Here is a 23924-nt window from a genome sequence, read left to right as displayed (position 1 = left end):
CTTGAGCCAATTTACAAACCCAGAACCCGTTGAGTGAGGGGATGTGGGGTCCCCTTTAGGAAAGACCTCAGTACATTACCAAAAATTTATACTGTTAATCTTTCTCCCAGCCTTCCCCAAAGGGACCTATGGCATTTTACCAGGGTCACTGTACACTGAGGAAAAGGAAATAATCAGACCTAGGCTCTACTGGACACTGGCTCCGAACTGACACTGATTCCAGGAGATCCCGACATTGTTGTGGCCCACCAGTCAGAGTAAGGGCTTATGGAGGTCAGGTGATCAATGGAGTGTTAGCTCAGGTCCATCTCAAAGTAGGTCCAGTGGGTCCCCAAATGCATCCTGTGGCTATTTCCACAGTTCCAGAATGTATAATTGGAATAGACATACTTAACAGCTGGCAGAATCCCCACACTGGTTCCATGACCTGTGGAGAGAGGGTTATTATGGTGGGAAAATCCAAGTGGAAGCCACTAGAACTGCCTCCACTTAGGAAAATAGTCAACAAAAAGCAATGCTGTATTCCTGGAGGAATTGCAGAGATTAGTGACACCATCAAGGACTTGAAAGATGCAGGGATGGCGATTCCCACCGCATCCCCATTCAACTTGCCTATTTGGCCTGTGCAGAAGACAGATGGATCTTGGAGAATGACAGTGGATTATCATAAGCTTAACCAGGTGGTGACTCCAATTGCAGTTGTTGTACCAAATGTGGTTTCATTGCTTGAGCAAATTAACACATCTAGTACCTGGTATACAGCTGTTGATCTGGAAAATGCCTTTTTCTCCATTCCTGTCTATAAGGTCCCAGAGAAGCAGTTTGTGTTCAGCTGCCAAAGCCAGCAATACACCTTCAGGGGTATATCAACTCTCCAGCCATATGTTATAATTCAGTTCACAGGGATCTTGATTGCCTTTCCCTTCCACAAGCTATCACACTGGCCCATTACACTAACGACATTATGCTGGCTGGACCCAGTGAGCAAGAAGTAGTAACTACTCTAAACTTATTGGTAAGACATTTGCGTGCCAAGGGTAGGAAATAAATTCAACTAAATTCAGGGGCCTTCTACCTCAGTGAAATTTCTAGGGGTCTATTGGTGGATCATGTTGAGATACCCTTTCTAAGGTGAAGGATAAGTTGTTGCATCTGGCTCCTCCTACAACCAATAAAGAGACACATTGCTTAGTGCGCCTCTTTGGATTTTGGAAGCAACATATTCCTTATTTGGTTGTGTTTTGCTCTGGCCAATTTACTGAGTGATCTGAAAAGCTGCTAGTTTTGAATGGGGCCCAGAACAAGAGAAGGCTCTGCAACACGTCCAGGCTGCTGTGCAGGCTGCTCCACCTCTTGGGCCATATGTTCCAGCAGATGCAATGGGGCTCGAAGTGGCAGTGGCAGATAGGAATGCTGTTTGGAGCCTGTGTCAGGACCCTATAGGTGAATCTCAGTGTAGCCCCTGAGGATTTTGGAGCAAAGCCCTGCCATCCTCTGCAGATAACTACTCTCCTCTTGAGAAACAGCTCTTGGCCTGCTATTGGGCCTTAGTAGAGACCGACCGCTTAACCACGGGCCACCAAGTTACCATGCGACCTGAGCTGCCCATCACGAATTGGGTGTTATCTGCACCACCAAACTATAAAGTTGGGTGTGCACAGCAACATTCCATCATCAAATGAAAATGATATTATATATAATCAGGCCCGAGCAGGCCTTGATGGCACAAGCAACATATTTGAAGAAGTGGCCCAAATGCCCATGGTCCCCACTCCTGTTACACTGCCTTCTCTCTCTCAGCATGCACCTATGACCTCAGGGGAAGTTCCCTACAATCAGTTGACAGACTCTCTGGGACATTCCCGGAGGACAATGATGAAGGGAAATCCTCCATTAGGCAGAACTTTGAGCAGTGCACCTGGTTGTTTGCTTAGAAGGGGAAATGGCCAGATGTGTGATGATATACTGATTCATGGGCTGTGGCCAATGGTTTAACTGGATAGTCAGGCACTTGGAAGAAACATGATTGGAAAATTGGTGACATGGTAGTCTGGGGAAGAGGTATGTGGATAGACCTCTTTGAACGGGCAAAAAAAGTGAAGATATTTGTGTCCCATGTGAATGCTCACCAAAGGGTGACCTCAGCAGAGGAGGATTTTAATAATCAAGTGGATAGGATGACCCTCTGTAGATACCAGTTAGCCTCCTTCCTCAGCCACTTCTGGTCATTGCCTGGTGGGCTCATTAACAAAGTGGCCATGATGGCAGAGATGGAGGTTATGCATGGGCTTGGCAACATGGACTTCCACTCACCAAGGCTGACCTGGCTACAGCCACTGCTGACTGCCCAGTCTGCCAGCAGTAGAGACCAACTTTGAGCCCCCATATGGCACTATTCCCTGGGATGATCAGCCAGCTACCTGGTGGCAGGTTGATTACACTGGACTACTTCCATCATGGAAGGGGCAGCATTTTGCTCTTACTGGACTAGACACTTACTCTAGATAACTTGAATAGGGAGCAAAGAGACTGGTAAATATGTGAGTAAAACTAAACAAATATTGCCTATGTAAAACAATAAGAGTAATGTCTAATTTGAAGGTAAAATACCACAGGACCAAAAGTATGTAAGATGAGAGGGAAGCAATCAGAGTTAAGGCATTCTTAAGCATTGTTTAGTGAAGGATAAAGATATTGATTAATTAAGAATAACCCCTGAGAGAAAAGAAATAGATTATATACTTTCAAAATGGTAGATGAAACAAATTAAAAACAAAAATCTTGATAAATCCAAAAGAAGACAGGAAAGGAGGAAAAAAAAAAGCATAAAACAGGCTGGAAAAATAGAAAATACCAAGAAAGATAATGGAAATAAATCCAGATAGATCAATAATTACAATAAATACAAACATTTCCTAAAATTCACTAGTTAAAAGTCAAATTATTGGACCGGTTTGAAAGAAAGTCAGCTGTATGCCATCTATAATATACATACTTAAAAAGTGAGAGTAAAAATTGAGAGTAGGGGCCAGCCCCATGGCATAGTGATTGAGGTCAGTGCCCTCTGCTCTGGTGGCCTGGGTTCGGATCCCAGGCATGGACTTACATCACTCATCAGCCATGCTGTGGCAGAGACCCACATGAAAAATAGAGGAAGATTGGCACAGATGTTAGCTCAGGGCTAATCTTCTTCAGGGGAAAAGAAATTGAGAGTAAAGGAAGGCTTGAGGCATACCTTCAGTTATCTGATTTCATCAGTCTCAGGTGGGGCTCCATACGTTGAAAAATTTTTAAAGTTCTTTAGGCAATTTTAATGTGCAGCAAAGGTTGGGACTACTTTAACTTATTATTTTTTTAAATCAGTCAATTTCTATACGATATCAAATATCCTGGTCTATTAGATGATTTTAATTTCTTTTTCTTTTTATCCCCAAAGCCCCAGTACATAGTTGCATATCCTAGTCGTAGGTCCTCCTAGTTCTTCTATGTGGGATGCCACCTCAGCATGGCTTGATGAGTGGTGAGTAGGTCCACGCCCAGGATCCAAACTGGCGAACCCTGGGCTGCCAAAGTGGAAGGTGCGAACTTAACCGCTACACCACCAGGCCAGCTTCTAACTTATTTTTTAATAAAGGAAGAAAGGGTGAAAATTAGTAAGATAAGCATCTGGCTTAAGAGGTTAGAAAAAGAAAAAGAACAAGTAAAGGCCAGTATACCAGGAGAAAAATGGGCAAATTTTATGAACAATTCACAAAAACCCAAATACAAATGGTCAATTAACATGTGCACAAACTTGCTAATAAAACATACACAAATGAAAGCATAGTAAATTATTATTTTATCCCTATTAGACTGTCAGAAGTAAAGACTGACATTTTCTAGTAATCAGCAAGGATGTGAAAAAAGAGAAGTTTTGTGCTTGGTGGGAATGTAAATTGTACTCCTTTCCTGGAAGGTGGTTTTAAGATTAAAATTTAAAATGTGTACATACTGAGATCTAGGATTTCTGCTTCTAGGAATACGTCCTAAAATGATCAAATTAAATAACAAAATTAGCTGGTATAGTATTATCCCTTTTTTCATCTGTACTTCCTTCCTTCCTGCCTCCCTACCTCCCTTCCTTCCTCTATTTGTCTACAGACAAATAGGTGTTTGGAAGATATTCACTAAAAGGTTAATGACTGGTAGGACTTTAGGTAATTTTTTTTCCTTTTTATACTTATTTTCCTTTTTTAAATTCTCTTTCAATTCTTTTGAATATGTCAAGAATAAAATCTTAGTTTGCTGCTAAAATAGCTTTATCACCTCTTTAACACTCAGTAATCCCTCTCTTGCTCTCTTTTTCTAGACTATTTTAGCAGAAAAATTTTTTCCAGTTTTCATTTTTTATCAAAGCTATATTTGCATATGATTTAAAGAGTCAAATAGTTTTTGCATAGAGTGAAACAGTTCTTCAATGCTTTTAAAAAAATACATCATATGCCCCCACTCCAACTTGAACAGTTTTCTAAAGGCAATGACTTTCAAATTTTTTAGATGGTTTATTTGCTATTTGCTCCATATCACTGAACAATATGAGTATATTGCTTTTCTTATTTCAATTTTAGGTGTTATCTGATGAATTCCTTTTATGGAATATGAGAATTTGTTTCTCTTTCACTCTCCTGTCCTTATATTCCCAAACATAGCTCTCCTCCTCGCCCCCCTCCCCAATCCTCTCAATAGTTAGTTTTAATTTTGGTTAGATCCATATTAAGTTTACTTAATTATGATTATATAAAATCTATTGATAGCTGAATCATGTAAGATACTACTTTTCCTTTCCTATACAACTTTTCCCCTGGAGTTAATATTTATCTTTTTTTTTTTTCACTTGCATACTTTTCTATGACTAATTAAACCCTAGACTTTTCACTAGTTGTCTAAATCTCCTCTCAATATATTCAGACACTTTGGGTATTTTATCAATTTAAATTTTTTGAAGAAATATCTCCTGGGATGGAGTCCTCTGGCCTCCTCCATCTGGACTGTTAGCCTTCTCTGCCAGATGTACAGCTGCAAACAGGAATTGATATTAGCCATCATCCTGGAGTTTTCTTTCTGTGCCTTTGTGTTGGATCCCCTGCTTTCTAGATCCTATATTGTCTTCTGTCTTAGTTTATTCCCTCATTTTGGTAGAACACATTCTTCAGAGCTTCTTTCAGTAAGAGTTCATGGGAGGCAAACTTTTTGAAAAATTTTATGTCAGACAATGTCTTATTCTGCCTGCACAGTTGATTGATAATTTGCCTAGATAGAGAATTCTAGGTTGGAGAGGATTTTCCTTCGGAATTTTGAAGGCCTTGCTCCATTGTCATCTAGCTTCCAGAAATGCTGTAGAGAAGACAAAAGTCATTATGATTCCTGCACCTTTGTAGGTGACCTAGGTTTTGTTCTCTCTTGAATCTTACAGGGTTCTCATTTTTTCCCTAGTATTTCGAAATTTCATGAAGGTGTGCCTTGGTTTTATAAATTTTCACCCATTGTTCTGGGCACCTGGGGAGCCCTTTTAATCTGGAGACATATTATTCAGTTCTGGGAAATTTTCTTTATCTCTGATTATTTCCTCTCTTCTATATTCTCTATTCTCTCTTTTTGGAACTTTTATTATTTGGATACCCTGGACTAGTTTGCCAAGATTCTTATGTATTTTTCTCCTATTTTCCATAATTTTTCTCTTTTATTCTACTTTCTTACAGTTTGGCTCAACTTTATCTACTAATACTAACACTTCTAAATTCTAAAAATGAGTTTTTCATTTCAACTATCACAATTTTAATTTGCAAGAGCTCTTTTTTGTTCACTGAACTTTTAAAAAATAGCACACTGCTTTTGTTTCATAGATGGAATATCTTTTATATCTTTGAGGATATTAATGGTAGCTTTTATTTTTCTTGAATTTCTTCTCCTTGCATAGTCTGTTTCTCCAAGTTGTTTTTCTTGTTTTTTTAAAAGAAATTTATCTCATATGTTGCTTTTAGTTTTACTATCTATATTTCATGTTAGAGGCTTTCCTAAGACATGTGTTGATCCTTAGGTATACAATCATATTTAAGAACTGGGCACTAAATAGATGATTGGAAGCTGCTGTGTGTGTAAGTACAGGGTTTTCTGAGTTTGGGTTTAATGTAGGGTGATTTCCCTGAGCTGTTTCATTGCAGAATCTGTGATCTCAATATCTTTATATCTTCATATCTTTCCTCTTGGGCTGGTCAAAGAAAGAGATTTCATTTTCTTTTTCTGGAGGGAATAGGCTTGGCTATCAGCATTCTGGAAATCAAATGAGGGAAAGAGATTGTGTATGTTAAGAGGAGGTGGTCTCAGCATTCAGCATGAGACCTCCCTTTAATTTCCCTATCTAGATAAGGTATTCCCACGCTTAACCGTGCCTGGTGTTCTCCTGGGAAGAGACCCTCTAAAGAGATGAAACCTCTAGTTTTGTGTTGGAGGAAGGATGGGGCAGTTGCTTTGCTTTCGGAGTACAAGAGAGGATGTAAAGGTCAAACTGCTTTTTAAACAGACATTCAACATCTTTCTACTTTTAGCTCTGCTTTCATTTTTACCTCCAGAAATACCTGATTTTTGCCAATTTTGAAGCCTTTTGAGGACTTGGTGGTATAAACTGATTTCTTTCTTTGTTTTCCCCACTACTGGCTTAAGATTTAGCTCCCTTGGGACTGCTAAGTCAATTATCACTTGTTCACCTGTATTATAGCTTCCAAAATTTTGTTGTGATTTTTTTCTTCTCTCATTACTTTTTTCTTGTGAGTTTATACTATGGTGGCAGAGATTTCTAGTTGTCCCTCGATATTTATCCTCTTCCTGTAGGTAACAGAACTGTCAATTTTTACATGGGCATTATGACTATCTGGAATAATGACTATATTTCCCAGTCATACACCTAGGAGTTTCTCATACACCTAGGAGTTTCAGTGTGGTTAAGTTCTGGCCAACGCTATGATGGTAAGCAAAGTGATGGGTGCAACTTTTGATAAGTGCTTTTAAAGGATGAGGGAGTGCTCCTGGCTCTCCTTTTTTCTCTTTCATGTTTGCTGGAATACAGGCAGAAGAATGGCCAATTTGGACCACTAGATGGTAGTAAGATGGTGGAGCATCAAGCCAGAAGGAGCATTATGGAGTTGCCACATCAGCCTTGGATCACCTAAAATTATTCGAGAGAAAAATAAACTTCTATCTTATTTAACCCATTTTTATTTTATGAGTTCTAATTCACAGCTGAACCTAATCTTAACTGATTCAATGCTATTAGAAAAATTCCTCTACTTTCTTTTTGGCAGTGTTTTGGGAGGAGCCAACAGTAGAAGTGTGTTTCCAGCAGCTAACTTTGCAATAGTCAAAAGACTATACTTTTCTGCATTTAAACTTTCTAAAGTGAGAACATAATTTATCAAAAAAAACCCACCAAATGTATTTTTATTTTGAAAACTAAAACAAAAAGCTTAACTTGTCTCCTGTAATTAAATTAAAAAAAAAAAAATAGAATGACTTCCTGATGTCTCTGCCAGGAGGATACAATAACCTTTAGGAAAAGGAAATGGTCTTCTAACGAGGTTTGAAAATATTGTTTATTTGAGTATTGGAAAATTCTGCCAAATGCAATGCTTTTGGAAATATTGAAATTAAGCTGTTTTTTCTTACATTAATCAGATAATAGGACCAGTTACTCCTGGTTGACAGAAATAAAATCAAGTGACCAAGGTAGAAGAGGATTGCTGTAGCAGGAGGCCATGCACCCAATTCATCTAAAAGATTGCATCATTTAGAAACAAGCTAAACAGAAAGTAGGCTAAAACACAACTATGTGTTATAGCTCTTAAAAATGGAATCTGATCTCTCAGGAACTCATTTCTAATCACTTTGATTCTAGAAGTGATTTTAAAATGCAGGCTTTGCAGAAACATTAATTGCCTAGGATCTGAAGAGCTCATTTAGTTTGGCTGAGAAACTATTTCCATATATCAAAAGGTTGATGACAGACTGATAAACGCTACAGAAAGTCTTATATTGTTCTTAGTTTTTTTCCCTCATGAATTACCTAGGCAGCACTCCATACAGCAACAATGTAAGTAGTTCAGAGCTGAGTTCCAAATCCAACAGAGGGGGTCAGGGAGCTACGGCGAGCTGTTAGATGAGGGAGAGAATGGGTTGTAGGAAGATGAGGCCTGGTGCCCCTAAGCTGGAGTTCTGCAATTACTTGCAATCTACAGTCTGAGCAGTCAAATCTCATAACTTCTCCTCTTCCTCCTTCCCTAGGTAGGAAGTCTTGGGTTTCCATTTTGGAAGATTCAAATGTGATCTAGGAAGTTCCTGAGTTGAAATGTGGGTCCTTATGATCACTTCTCCAGTCCATTCCCTTCCCAGTGAATCAGGTATTGAAGTTGACTATAACATTGTTTGGGGTTATTACCTCTTATACCACAAACTCAGGTTCTCTGTCTTAGATCATCTGGGTGGGTTTCAAGGTGCAGAGTTGAGTCCCTGATTCAGTTAGATGGGCTTTGCACAGAGAGGTGGAAGTTGGGATGAATGGGTAAGGATTGATGGATCCTCATTACATTTCTTTCAGCTTTTGTGTAGACTGGTGGTGCGGATATGTTTAGAGGATGTTCTCTCCCTAGATCCAATCCCAGTGTGTTCTCCTTGCTCTAGGCAACTTAGAACAACTCAGATTGATGTCTCATTGGAGGTCTCATTAGAATATAGTTTAGGCCAATATTTTCAAAACCCTTTTCATCAGTAGAACCCCCTTTTTAAAAATAACTAAAATGTACATAGAATCCCAATATGTAAGTTGCATTTTATCAGCTTAAATGTATTTTTAATATTTAATTTCTATTTATTTATTTTCAATACATAATATATTCACATGGTTCAAATCAAAGGTTACAAAATGATATGTAGAAAAAGATACCTTCCCACTCTTATCCTTCAGCTAACCAGTAGAGGCAATCAATATTACTAGCTTCTTGCGTATCTTTCCAGAGATATTTTCTTTAAGTGAAGAAAATATAAATGATTAATTTATCTTTCTTCTTACCAAAACAGAAGAGACTACAATATTTTTTCATATCTTGATTTTGTTGTCTAGTGTATTTGGGCAATCATTTCATTCAATAAATACAAAGTGTCTTAATTTTTATGGCTGAATAGTATTACATTAATACATAGAACATAATTTTATTTAACCTATCCCCTATTGATTGACCATTAGGTTATTTCCAATCTTTTGCTACTGCAAACAATGCTGAAACAAAGAATCTTGTACTTAAGTCATTTTTGCACATGTGAAAATATATCTGTAGGATAAGTTCCTAAAAGTAGACTTGCTAGGTCAAAGGGCATGTCAATTGTGATACTGTCACCAAATTGCTCACCATAGAAATTATGTCAACTTATACATCCATAAATAGCATATAAGCGTGCCTGTTTCTTTATATCCTCATGAAAGGTATGTCATTAAACTTTGTAAAAATCTTCACCAGTCATATAGGTGAAAAATAATAGCATCTCAATGTAGTTTTAACTTGCATTTCTTTGAGTGAGATTGAACATATTTTCGTAAGTTTAAGAGTCATTTTGTATTTCCGTTTCTGAAAACTGTCTGTGTATATCATTTCTCATTTCCTATTGGATTATTGGTCTTTATCTTACTGATTTTAAGGAACTCTTTATGAAATTAAGAAAATTAATGCTATGTGATATAGAAGGAAATATTTTTTCTCATATTGTCATTTGTCTTTAGATTTTACACATAGTAATTTTTTTGCCAAGCATATATTTTCTATTTTTATACAGCTGAACTTATTAATCTTTTATTCTTGGAATTTCAGGTTTTGAATTATGGTTAGAAAGGGCTTTCTTACTCTGATGTTTTTCCCCATGATCTGTGTGCTAATTATCAATTTATTGCCTCTCAGCTCCAAATTCATCCTTCAATGTATCTTTGCAGTAATGAACAGAATCCCTTTAAGCCTTTCCCCTTTACAGTAACCATGACGTTAAACCTTCTGAGTAGAGGGCACTGGAGGAACATTGCAGGAGGAGGACATTCTCCTGTTGAAAGCAATGGGTTTGAAGACATCTGGTAGTGTTCCAGCCACGAGCCCAGAACTTGCAGATCCTTGATTTTATAGACTGAATGTTTGTGTTCCCCTTACAATTCATATGTTGAAGCCCTAACTCTCCATGTGATGGTATTTAGAAGTGAGGCCTTTGGGAGGTAATTAGGTTTAGATGAGGTCCTCAGGGTGGGGCCTCCACATGGGATTAGTGCCCTTGTAAGAAGAAAAAGAGACAACAGAGCTGTATCTTTTCACATGCATGCACTGAGGAAAGGCCACGTGAGCACAGAGCAAGAAAGCTGCTGTCTGCAAGGCAGAAGAGGGCTCTCACCAGAATCTGACCATGCTGGCAACCTGATCTTGGACTTCCAGCCTCCCAAACTTTGAGAAAATACATGTCTATTGTTTAAGTCACCCAGTCTATGGTATTTTGTTATGACAGCCCAAGCTGACTAAGACGCTGGCAACCTCCCAGCCCTGGCCTGGTGATCACCTTTCAGCAGTCCTCTCAGCATGTGTCAGGCCTCCGGCCTGCACTGATGCCCAACCTCCTCTGTTCACCTGTCCCTCCTCTCAGAGGTCTGTCTCCTGTGGCCCTCCCAATGCTGCTGCTCTTCCAACATGAACACTGCCCGCTCCAGGCTTCCTGCCCACATTGGCATCCCCACTTTCTCTGCACACTTGTGTACTGGTCATTGATTATAGCTCACCTACACATAGAGGGTTGCTTCCTGCTTTCCCAGTAACTATGGACCATCTCTGGCTTGGGCAAACCAGTGAAATTCTCTGCAGCCAGTGAGCTGCAACTACACATTCTCCAACGAGGTCTGAACACCAGCCTTGGGAAAGGGGTCCCCTTTCCAAGTTTGTCCTTCCTTGAGATCTCTCCTTCAGCCCTAGGGTACCATAAAAAGTTCTCTTATATCTTATAGTTGCTATATTATCAGGGTTTAATGTGTGTCAAACTAAGTTAAAATTCTCTATATAAACTCCCTTGTTTAAATCACTGTGTGGTTTCCATCTCCTGATTGGACCTAGACTGATACAGTCTGTTCTAGCGCTTATAGAGTTTCAATTTTTACATATAAATCTTTGATCCATCTGGAATTTATACTGGTGTAAACCATGAGTATGGCTCCAACTTGATTTTTTCCCACACGACTATCCAGCTGACCCAAGCATTTATTTTTTAAATTTTTTTTGAGGAAGATTGGCCCTGAGCTAACATCTGTTGCCAATCTTCCTCTTTGTTTTTTTTCTTTTTTTCCTCCCCAAAGCCCCAGTACATACTAGTATATCCTAGTTGTAGGTCCTTCTAGTTCTTCTATGTGGGACACCACCTCAGCATGGCTTGATGAGTGGTGAGTAGGTCCGTGCCCAGGATCCGAACCAGTGAACCTCAGGCCACAGAAGCAGAATGTGCGAACTTAACTGCTATGCCACTGGGCTGGTCCCCCAAACATTTATTGAATAATTTTTTCCAATTAATTTGAAATACCATCTTTATTATACACTAAATTCCCACATGTATTTGGGTCTACTTCTGGGCTTTAAATTGTATTCCATTGCTCTGTCTTTTCAATCTCCAGTATCACACTGTTTGAATATATGTTTAATATTAGAGAGGAACCATTCCTAGCTATTCTTGCTTGTTTTTTTTGTTTCTAATTTAAACTTTATTATCAGGATGTCTAGTTTTCTTGTTGGAAATTTTACTGGGAATTGCACTACATTTATAGATTAATTTAGAGATAACTGACATCCTTCTGGTCTGAGTCTTGCCCAAAATGAATGACTTTTCATGTGTTTAAGTTAACTAAGTTAACTAATGGTTCATCTATTTTCTATTTTCCCCCCAAACGACATACTTGAATTTATTCATTTGTTCTACCATTTTCTATTTTCATATTCATTACTTTTTGTTTTTATCTTTATTATTTCCTTCCGTCAGCTTTCCTTAGCCTTGCTTTTCTTTTCTTTTCTTTTCTTCTTGAGTTGCTTGCTTCATTTATTTTTAGTTTTTCTTGTTTACTAATATAATTTAAATTAATTAAGCTAATATAGTTTATAGATATGAATTTTCCTCTTAGTATTGTCTTTTTTGCATTCCATAGGTTCTGATATGTAGTGTTTCATTATTATTTTCTAGATATACTGCAATTTTAGCTTGGATTTCCTCTTTGACTCAAAAGTTATTTAACAGTTTAAAAATTTCCAGATGGTAGAGACTTTTTGTTCTCTGGTTTTGTCATTTAGTTCTAGTTTTATTGCAGTGTGTTCAGAGAATGTTGACTAGACTATTTGTACTTTTGGAATTCACTGAAGTTTTGGGTTTATTTGTGGCTTAATATATGGTTGACTTTTGTGAATATTTCATAAGCACTTCAGGAGGGTGAAGATTTCATATACATAATCATATTTCTCTTAAAAATGTTGATCTATGTTATTTGGTACATAGGTACTCAAAACTGTTATTATTTTCAATAGACTCCTCTTCCAACAAACCTTCTGTACTGAATATCTTCCATGTACTCCTCTCGATAATTCTCTACTCTTCTCTGCTTTGTGCCCTAGCATCAAAGTGCCATTCTTAGTCTCATTTAGTGCTTTTTGCTCCAAATTCAACCTTGTGTGATATTAAGATCATGCTCTTCTTTTTTGGCGGGGGGGGGATTGATTTTGCCTAGTATACCTTTGCCCTTCCTTTTATTTTCAACTTTTCTAAATCATTTTGTTGTAGCTGTGTCTTTTGAATACAGCAGAGTTTTGCCTTGTAATCAAATCTCTGCTTTAAAAGTATTTTAATAGGTGAGTTTAACATACATATTTATTGATATGACAGATATGTTTGTTTTTAATTATATTATTTTAAGGTATACTCTATTTTCATAGCTTTTGAAAAATCACTATACTGTGTAATTTTTGTTTGTTCTATGTATGTTTTTACTGTCATAATTAGAAAGGTGTATTTGTTTTAGTGTTTATCTTTATAACTCCGTGTTTACATAATTCTCTTAAATTACTCATTTAGCAGTATCCATTTATGAACAATGATGAAAATCATTATGAACAATGACAAAATCTGTATATTTCCTTTTCTTACTCTTCCCCTCCTCTCCTGCAGCACTCAATTATAATCTATTATATTATCTTTCTTGGAGTTTACCTTTATACTGTTTAATATAATATATCCCCTATTATTTGCTACTTTTAAATGATTCTATTCGAATGTCAGCTATTAAGGATGAAGAAATAAATGTTATAGACAAATTAGAGCACTATTAATCCTAAAATCTCATTGTAGGTCATGCATAATTTAAATAACGTCTTTGTTCTCATGAAAAGTTAAAAGAATTGGTAAGATCTTCACAGTAAGGGAATTCTTCTGAAACTCTGCTTTGAGAGGAAATTAATCATTTTGGTCAGATTTATTTATATTAAAAGCACAATGGATATAAAAGGAATTCTAATATTTTAATTATGATTCCTCTGTCATGATTCCTTATAAAAAGTTCAGGATTATTTGATTATACTCAGAAATTAAATATGAGGAGATATATTGAAGTGTTCTTCTTGGGCAAGATTTCTTACCTGCTATCTTTCTCCATTTATATTTTGAGCTAACTCTGCAGATAGAAAATGTCAGGTACTTATATAGGTCAGAGACAATGGATTTGAGGTAACATTTTTCCTTAAACAAAGATTGGATTGTTCTATAGATAAGGTAATGGCATTGTTCCAGTGATTTTCTTGAGCTTTTAACCAGGGTTGAACTTATTGTTCCTTTGGAAGGAGATTTTGGCTTGCAATTTTTCCTGAGTTACCAGTCAGTGGTTTTTAGTCAAGAACAGTCTGTCTTTCCTAATGGAGTGATTAAGGGATCAAGGGATTCATCTAGGGCCAAATGTACTGAGGAGTGCCAGAGGCATATAACACAGTCACTTGAGGAGGTGAAAAAATTCCTTTTACCTTTTTCTGGGACATGAGCTCATCTCTCAAAAAGCCTCCTATGCTGGATATTTTCCATTTGCCATTTCAGATCACTCACTACTTTTCTCTTCGCCTGTTACCTAATAGAAGAGAGATATCACAGGCAAATGTGGTCATAGGACAGACACGCACAAGGAAAATGGCACAATAGAGGAACACACCTGCCACATGGTCGTAAACATCGGTGTCACTTTCACCGTGTCCTCAGTGTACTCGTTGGATATGTAATCACTGGATTATATATAGTCAGAGTTATACATTTTATTTATCCATTCACCAGTTAATAGACATTCTGATTGTTTCCAGTTTGGGGCTATTATGAATAATGCTGCCATGAACATTCATGTACACGTATTTGTGTGGACGTATGTTTTCATTTCTGTTGGGTAGTTTCCTGGGGGTGGAATTGTTGGGTTATATGGAAGGTGTATATTTACATTCTAGTAATGTCACCTTTGTTTTTCTTTAACTTTTTATTTTGAAATAATTATAGATTCACAGAAAGTTGCAAAAATTGTACAAAGAGGTCCTGTGTACCCTTCACCCAGTTTCTTCCAGTGGTTACATCTTACATAACTATAGCACAATTTCAAAACCAAGAAATTGACCTTGGTACAACGTGTGCATAGAGTTCTATAACATTTTATCGCACCTGTAATATTCCATCACCACAAAGATCTCCCTCATGCTACCCTTTTATAGTCACCTCCACCCTCTACCATCCCTAATCCTTGGCAACCATTAATCTGTTCTCTATCTCTATAATTTTGTCATTTCGAGAATGGTATACAAATAGAATCAATGTGTGTGACCACATGAGACTTTTTTTTTCACTCAGCATAATGCTCTTTGAGATCCATCCAAGTTGTTGTGTGTGTCAATACTTCTTTTCCTTTTATTGCTGAGTAGCATTCTATAGTATGGATATACTAATACTAGTTTGTTTAATCATTAACCTATTGAAGGACATTTAGGTTGTTTCAAGATTTTGGCTACTACAAATAAAGTTGTTGTTAATATTTGAGTATGAGTTTTCGTGTAGATGTAAATTTTAATTTCTCTAGGATAAATGTCCCAAAGTGCAATTGCTGTGTCATATGGTAAATGTATATTTAGATTTTTAAGAAAGTGACAAAATATTTTCCAGCATGGCGGTGCCAGTTTACATTCCTAGCAGCAATGTATAAGAGATCCAGTTTCTCTGCATCCTTGCCAGCATTTGGTATTGTTACATTTTTTATTTCAGCTGTTCTAATAGGTATGTAGTGTTTTAATAGGTGTGGTATTGTTACATTTTTAATTTTAGCTGTTCTAATAGGTGTGTAGGATAATTAAGACTCATCATAGTCTTAATTTGCATTTCCCTAATGGCTAGTGATGTTGAACATTTTTTCATGTGTTTATTTGCCATCCGTATATCTTCTTCAGTAAAATTTCTCTTCATGTGTTTTGCCCATTTCGAATTTTTTTTTTTTTTTTTTTTTTTAAAGATTTTATTTATTTTATTTTTCCCCCCAAAGCCCCAGTGGATAGTTGTGTGTCGTAGCCGCACATCCTTCTAGTTGCTGTATGTGGGACTCGGCCCCAGGATGAACGGAGAAGTGGTGCCTCGATGCGCAACCGGGATCCGAACCCGGGCCACCAGCATCGCAGCGCGCGCACTTAACCACCAAGCCACAGGGCCGGCCCCGAATTTTTTTTTTTTATGGTTGTGTTTTGAGACTCCTTTATAAGTTCTAGATATGAGTCCTTTGTGAAATATGTGGTTTGAAAATACTTTCTCTCAGTCTGGAGCTTGTCTTTTTATCCTCTTGACAGGGTCTTTTGCAGAGCTAAGTTTTTAATTTTGATGAAGTCCAATTTATCAATTTTTTCTTTTATGAATTGTGCTTTTGGTGTCATGTCTAAGAATTTCTTACCAAGCTCTAGGTCCTGAAGATTTTCTCCCACATTTTCTTCTAAAAGTTTTAATCTTGTATTTAAATCTATGATTCATTTTGAGGTAACTTTTGAATAAGGTAACAAGGTAAGAGGTTTATGTTGAAGTTTATTTTTTATCATGAGTGTCCAACTGCTCCAGCACCATTTGTGGAAAAGACTATCTTTCCTACATTGAACTGCATTTGCATCTTTGTCAACAATCAGTTGGACATACTTCTTTGGGTCTATTTTTGCATTCTCTATTCTGTTCCTTTGGTCTATGTGTCTATCTTTCTACCAATACCACACAATCTTGATTACTATAGCTATTTATAAGAGGAGGAGTGATTCCTCCTACTTTATTCTTTTTTGTTCAAAATTGTTTTAGCTATTCCAGTTCCTTTGCCTTTCTATATAAATTATAGAACAAGCTTGTCTATTTTCAAAAATAATTTTACTGGGAATTTTATAAGAATTGCACTAAACCTATATATCAGGTAGGGGAGAATTGATATCTTTACTATGTTAGGGCTTCTGATACATGAACATGGTATAGCTCTCCATTTATTTAGATCTTTGATTTCTTTCACCAGCATTTTGTAGTTTTCAGGATATTTTGTTAGATTTATTCCTAAGTATTTCATTTTATTGAGCTATTGTTAATGGCAATATATTTTTCAGTTTCCACATGTTCATTGCTAGTGTATAGAAATATAATTGATTTTTGTGTGTTAATCTATTTATAACTGTGGCAACTCACTTATTAGTTCTGTGAAGTTTTTTTTTTTTTTTCGGTAGAGTCGTTGAGATTTTCTACATATACCATCATGTCATCTGCAAATAGGGACAGTTTTATTTCTCCCCTTCCAATCTGTATGCCTTTTATTTCATTTTCTTACCTTATACCAAGTACTACATAAGATATCTAGTACTGTGTTGAATAAAAGTGGCAAGCACAAGCATCTTTGCCTCATTCCCAATGTTAGGGGTAAAGCATTCAATCTTTCACTATTAAAGATGATATTAGCTGTAGGTTTTGTCATAAATGGGGTGTTGAACTTTGTCAAATGCTTATTCTACTTCAGTTTATATAATCATATGATTTTAATATGGTGAATTATTTTAAAGATTTTCAAATACTGAACCAATCTTACATCCCTGAAATAAACCCCACTTGGCCATGGTGTACAATTCTTTTTGCATATTCCTGAATTATATTTGTTAATATTTTGTTAAGATTTTTTTGTGTGTGCCTATACTCCTGAGAGATATTGGTCTCTAGTTTTCCTTTTTTGTACTATCTTTGTCTGTTTTTGGTATTAGAGTAATAACTGGCCTTATAAGATGAATTGGTAAGAGTTCTCTTCCCTTATATTTTCTGGAAAAGACTGTATAGAATTGATGTTAATTCTTCTTTAAACATTTATTGGATTCTCCAGGAAAACCATCTGGGCTTGGAGATTTCTTTTTCAGGAGTATTAAGATTATGAAGTTAATTTCTTTAATAGTTATAGGACTATTCAAATTATCTATTTCACATTGGATTGTGGTAGTTTGCGTTTTTCAAGGAATTGGTCCATTTCATCTAAGTTGTCAGATTTATGTATGTAAATTTACTCATAGGTACTCTCTTATTATCTTTTGGATGTCTACTGGGTCCATAATGATACTCCTTGTTTCATTCCTGATATTGGTAATTTACATCTTCTCTATTTTTCTTTGTCTGTCTTGCTAGATGTTTGTCAATTTTACTGATCACTTTGAAGAATCAGCTTTTTGTTTCATCGATTTTGTTTTCCTCTTTTCAATTTCATTGATTTATGCTCTTTATTATTTTCTACCATCTGTTTGCTTTGGGTTTATTTTGCTCCTCCTTTTCTATTTTCTTGAGGTGACAGCTTATATTACTGATTTGAAACTTGTCCTTTTCTAATGTAAGCATTTAGTGCCATAAATATGCCTCTCAGCGCTGCTTTAGCTGGATCCTACAAATTATGATATATTGTATTTTAATTTCCATTCAATTCAATACATTTTTAAAATTTCCCTTGACATTTCTTCTTTGACCCATGAATTATTTAGAAATGTGTTGTTTAGTTTTCAAGTGTTTGGAGATTTTTGTGTTATTTTCTGTTATTGATTTCTAGTTTGATTCCATTGTGGTCAGAGAACATACTATGTATGACTGCAATTCTTGAAAATTTGCTTAAGTTTCTTTTATGGCCCAGGATATGGTCTATTTAGATAAATGTTCTGTGGGTGCTTAAAAAGAACGTATATTCTGCTATTGTTGGGTGGAATATTCTTTTTTTTTTTTTGTGAGGAAGATCAGCCCTGAGCTAACATCCATGCCAACCCTCCTCTTTTTGCTGAGGAAGACTGGCCCTGGGCTAACATCTGTGCCTATCTTCCTCCACTTTATATGGGACGCTGCCACAGCCTGGCTTGACAAGCGGTGCCTTGGTGCGTGCCTGGGATCCAAACCCGGGGTGCCAGCAGCAGAGCACGTGCACTTAACTGCTACGCCATGGGGCTGGCCCCCAGGTGGAATGTTCTATAATGGCAATTAGATCCTGTTGGCTAATGTTTTTCTACATCCTTGTTGATTTTCTATTTGTTCTATCAATTGTCAAGAAAAGGGCATTGAAGTCTCCAACTATAATTGTAGATTTGTCTATTTATTCTTTCATTATCAGTTATTGTTTCATGTATTTTACAGCTCTGTTCTTTAGTGGATGATACACATTTAGGATTGCTATGTCTTCTTGTTGGATTGACTCTTTTATCATTATTTCATATCCCTCTCTGTACCTAGTATTCTTTGCTCTGAAGTCTACTTTATTTGATATATTAATACAGCCGCTTCTTTGTTTTGATTAATGTTATCATGGTATATATTTTTCCATCTTTTTACTTTCAACTTACTTTTTTTTTTTTTTTAAGATTTTATTTATTTATTTATTTTCCCCCCAAAGCCCCAGTAGATAGTTGTACGTCATAGCTGCACATGCTTCTAGTTGCTGTATGTGGGACACGGCCTCAGCATGGCCGGAGAAGCGGTGCGTCAGTGCGTGCCTGGGATCCGAACCCGGGCCGCCAGCAGCGGAGCACGCACACTTAACCACCAAGCCACGGGGCCGGCCCTCAACTTACTTTTATTGTGTTTGAAGTTAGTTTCTTGTAGATAGGAGATAGTTGGGTCATTTTTTTCCCTACTCTGCCTATCTCTTTCTTTTAATTAGTGTATTTAGACCATTTACATTTAATGTCATTATTGGTATGTTAGCCTGCCAACTTATTTGTTGTTTTCTGTTTCTTCCCTCAGTTTTTCATTTCTGTTTTCTTTTACCTAACTTCCTGGGGGTTACTTGAATATTTTTTTAGAATTCCATTTTGATTTATCTCGTAGTGTTTCTGAGTGTCTCTTTGTATAGATATTTTGGTGGTTGCTCTAAGTGTTACATTTATATACATACTTATCACAGTCTAGGTGTCAATATTTTACCAGTTTGAACAAAGTGTAGAAACTTTAACTTCCTTTAAGTCTCTTTACCCTCAACTGTTTATAATGTAGTTATCTTAAATATTTCTTCCATACACATTAACAACCGTATCAGACAATGTTATAGTTTTTGCTTCAATTATCAAATATAATTTAGAAAACTCAATAGAAGGTCTAATATATTTATCCATGTTTTATTCTTTCCATTGTTCTTTCTTCCTTCTGGATATTCCAAGATTTTTTCTTTTATAATTTCCTTTCAGTTTCAAGAACTTCTTTTAGCCATTCTGTTAAGGTAAGTCTGCTGGTGACAATTCTCCTAGTTTTCCTTCATTTGAGAATATCTTGATTTTAATTCATTTCTTAAGGATATTTTCACTGGATACAGAGTTCTGAGTTAACAGTTCTTTTCTTTCAGCATCTGAAAAATGTGACACTTCCTCTGGCCTCCATGGTTTCTGATTAAAAAATCTATTGTTACTTGATTGTTTTTCCTTTATAGGTAATGTGTCAGTGCCCTGCTTTCAAGAGTTTTTCTTTGTTTTTAGTTTTTAGAAGTTAGATTATAATGTGTCTTAGAATGGATTTTTGTTGTTGTTGTTGTTGTTTATCCAGTTTGGGGCTGGCTAGCCTCTTGACTCTTTAGGTTTTGCTAAATTTGGCAAATTTTCAGTGATTATTTCTTTGAATATTTTTTTCATCCCCACCGTCCTTCCTCTTTCTTCTTGGACTCTGATGACATGAATGTTGGATCTTTTGTTATAGTCTCACATGTCCCTGTGGCTTTGTTCATTTTTTTAAAGTCTATTTTCTCTCTGTTGCTCAGATTGGGTAATATTCTGTCTTAAAATACACTGATTCTTTCCTCTGTCCTCTCTATTCTGCTGTTGAGCCTACCCATGGAAGACTTTTTGTTTTGTAAATTTAGGTTATTGTATTTTTCAGTTCTAAAATTTCTATTTGGTTTTTCTTTATACTTCTATTTCTTTGGTGAGACTTGATATTTTTTCATTTGTCCTAAGCATGTTCATAACTGCTTGTTGAAGCATTTTTATGATGGCTGCTTCAAAATCCTTCTCAGATAATTCCAACATCTGTGTTATCTCAGTGTTGTTCTCTGTTGTCTTATTCAAGTTGAGATCTTCCTGGTCGTTGATATGACTTTTTTTATTGTATTCTAGCCATTTGGGCATTATGTATAAGACTCTGGATTTTGTTTAAATCTTCTGCTTTAGCATGACTCCTCTGACACTGCACCAATGGCGGAGTAAGGTTTCCACATAATTATTGCCAGGTTAGAGTGTGACTCTATTTGGCCTCTGATTACACCCCAGAAGAGAAGGTGCCTTGTTACTTCCAGGTGGGGGTAGAAGTTGAGGTTCCCTACATGGCTCCCACTGGCACTCTAGGGGTGGAGAAGCTTCATTACTATCAGGTAGGTGTAAAAGTCCTGGCTTTCCAAATGGCCTTCCCTGATACCACCCTGCCTTGGAGGTAGAAAGGTACCTCATTGCCATTGCCCACATAGCCTCCCCTCTGCCTCCTCCAATACCACCTCAACAAGGAGAGGGAGAGATACCTTGTTAATGTTAGGTAGAGGGGTGGGAGTCCAGGCTCCCATATGGCTTCTATAGACACTACAGGGGAGGAGGTCTTACTCACACTAGGTAAGGATAAAAGTCTTGGCTCTCCACTAGGGCTTCTCTGACTAGCCCAGCAGCAAGGATGCCTCAGGAAGGGAATGTACTAGAACCTCTGAAGTCTTTCTCATCCCTGTGATTCTGAACTTTGTATGGGGGAGAAAGTGAAGATTTGAATTTGTTTGATGAGAAAGAGAGATAGTTGTCTGTAGTTGTGAGGGAGATTTGTAAAAGTACTGCCCCTGGCTCAGCCTTTCCTTCTTAAACTCTAGGGGGAGTTTCACCTAAGTCCTATGGAACCATAGAGAGAATATTTTCATGTTTCTGCACAGCTGTGGCTTTCTGAGCAAAGAAACTGGAACCTGGGTTAAAGAATAAGTCTTGAAAGTTAAAAGGTGCTTGAATAGCTAGAGACCTCTGAAGAAATTTAGAGACTTATTTCCTTGTGTTTGCATTTCAAAGGAGGATAAAAGGGATCAGTTGCTTGTATTCCAAAGGACTATAAATGCCAAGGTTTCTCTCTCTCTCAGGAATGGAGGGGGAAAGATGTGGCTTATTTAAACTCCCATATTAATAATTTTGGGGTTCCTCTTCTGCAGTACAAATGCCCCATGTGTAGGATGACAGTTGACTCTCATTGTGTTACCTGTGGGGTATTGAGTGTGGAAAATGGGCACCACTATTGCTGTAAGTAATAATAATCATGATCTCTGCTCTAGAAACCTCGTATTTGCTTTCAAGATAGCATTAACAAATACAGATATACTCACCACAAAGGGGAGGAGGCACTCATGCTGATTTTGTACCATGTATAAGCTGAAGAGGGACATGCGGCTGGGGCCCATCAAGCTACAGGCTAGAGAGAAAAAGTTCTGCAGAGCCTCACAGAGGTTTGAACAGATGTCAGCCCAGGATGGTAGAGCAATATGTACAATGAGAAGCCTCGGAGGTTGCTGGTAAATCTGCATGGGAGTAGAGGGTCCTTTACCAGTAGTTTGCCTAGGATACATGGCAGCCAGACCAGAGGTGGAACAGCAGCAACCACCGGATATTCTCTACACCTACAGGGAAGGAAAAGAAGTCAGTGGCTTTCATAAAACTGAATTATATGCTCTGTTGAAACAATGAACACAGGTCTTGGGGACTAAGTCCAGAAAAGAGTAAGACTGGGTACTAACTTAAGCTTCTCTAGGCAAGTTATCTAGGTGTTTGCCTGTAATGTAAGGCTGAGAATGCTTAGAGATGCTGAGTGGAACTAAACAAAAAGTTACACAAAAGCTGAACTTCGGTCTCAAAGTAAGCTATCTGCCCTCATAAATTCTGTTTCTTTATTAGATTTAGTGTACTGAATTATAGTTTGTTTCTGTAACTCCCTCTTCCACTATATTGTGAGCTTCCCAAGGGTGGAGAACCAGTCTTGTCAACTTTACTTATCAGTGCTTAGCACGGTGTTTATTTGGTAGATAGTAATTCTTAAAAATGAAAATATGACAATGTTTTCCCCTTCAAGACCCATTCATGATCCTTCACGACTTGACCTTCAGCCTTATTGGAGGCTATTCTTCACCTCAAGATTTTCACTAAAATAAAACCAAACATACCATACATTTCAGTGCATTTGCTCATGCTGTTTTCTCTGCCTCCAACCCCCTTGCCTTCTTTCTTTACTGGCTACTTACACTTATCCTCAGGGCTCAGATTAGGAAAGGAAAACAAATGAGAACATAAAACCAATATTAGGAATGAGAAGGGGACATCATTACAAATGCTCAAACATGGAAAGGATTATAAGACGATAGACTGAACAACTTTATGCCAGTAAGTTTGATAAAATGGATAAATTCCTAGAAAAACATTTCTAACCAATACTAAATAAAAAAGAAAATTTAAAAACCTAAATAGTCTATAACCATTGAAGAAATTTAATTGGTAGTCAAATATCTTCCCACAAAGTAAACTACAGGGCCAGATGATTCCACTGATGAGTTCCATCAAACTGTCAAAGACTAAGAATTTCAATCCTAAACAAATTCTTTCAGAGAATAGGAGAGGGAACACCACTCAATTAATTTTACTAGGTTAGCATAACCTTTGATACTAAAATCAGATAAGAGTATTACAAGAAAAAAATATTATAGGACAATCTCATCCATGAACTTAGACATAAAAATCCTAAATAAAACATAAGAAAATTGAAAACAGCAACGTATAAAAAGAATAATATATCATGATCAAGTTGGGTTTATAATCAATAAGGTTGATTGTAACATTAGAAAAACAGTCACTATAATTCATCACATTAAAAGATTAAATGAGAAAAGTGATATATAATCTCAATAGATGCAGAAAAAGCCTTTGTTAAAATCAATGTTCATGCATGATAAAGAATCTCAGTAAACTAGGAAGAGATGATAGAAATAATCTGATAAAATATGTTTACAAAATCTAGAGCAAATATCATTTTTAATGGTGACATTGAAAGCTTTCCCTCCAAGACAAGGAGCGTGCTATCATCCCTTCTATTCAACACTAGCGAAGGTAGCCATAAGGCAAGACAAATAAATAAAAGGCATTGCAATGGAAGAAATAAAACTTTTGTTGTTGGTAGATGATATGATTGTGTATATAGAAAATCTAAAAGAATCTACAGTTTTATAATTTTTCCCAAATGGTCTCCTCATCTTTTGCTAAATTTTATTCTTAGAGATCTGTTATTTTTTAATGTTAATTTGCATGACGTCTTTTTAAATT

At 36.7% G+C, this 23924-nt stretch overlaps 1 protein-coding gene across 3 annotated transcripts in view; it reads right to left on the bottom strand.

Moving 5' to 3' along the window:
• Positions 1-22252, bottom strand: part of M1AP (meiosis 1 associated protein) — an 83711-nt gene extending 61459 nt beyond the window's left edge. For all 3 annotated transcript variants that reach the window (XM_087436526.1, XM_014792713.2, XM_087436527.1), the window contains exon 1: positions 21944-22252. In XM_087436526.1, the coding sequence (XP_087292652.1) occupies positions 21944-22183 (240 nt within the window). In that variant the 5' untranslated portion in view covers positions 22184-22252. The remainder of the gene's footprint in view (positions 1-21943) is intronic.
• Between the last annotated feature and the right edge of the window lie 1672 nt (positions 22253-23924).

This window comes from Ceratotherium simum, chromosome 11, assembly GCF_057802395.1.
Source record: "Ceratotherium simum simum isolate JZ-2026a chromosome 11, ASM5780239v1, whole genome shotgun sequence".
Taxonomy (NCBI): Eukaryota; Metazoa; Chordata; class Mammalia; order Perissodactyla; family Rhinocerotidae; genus Ceratotherium; species Ceratotherium simum.
This window is presented reverse-complemented; position numbering and strand designations above follow the sequence as displayed.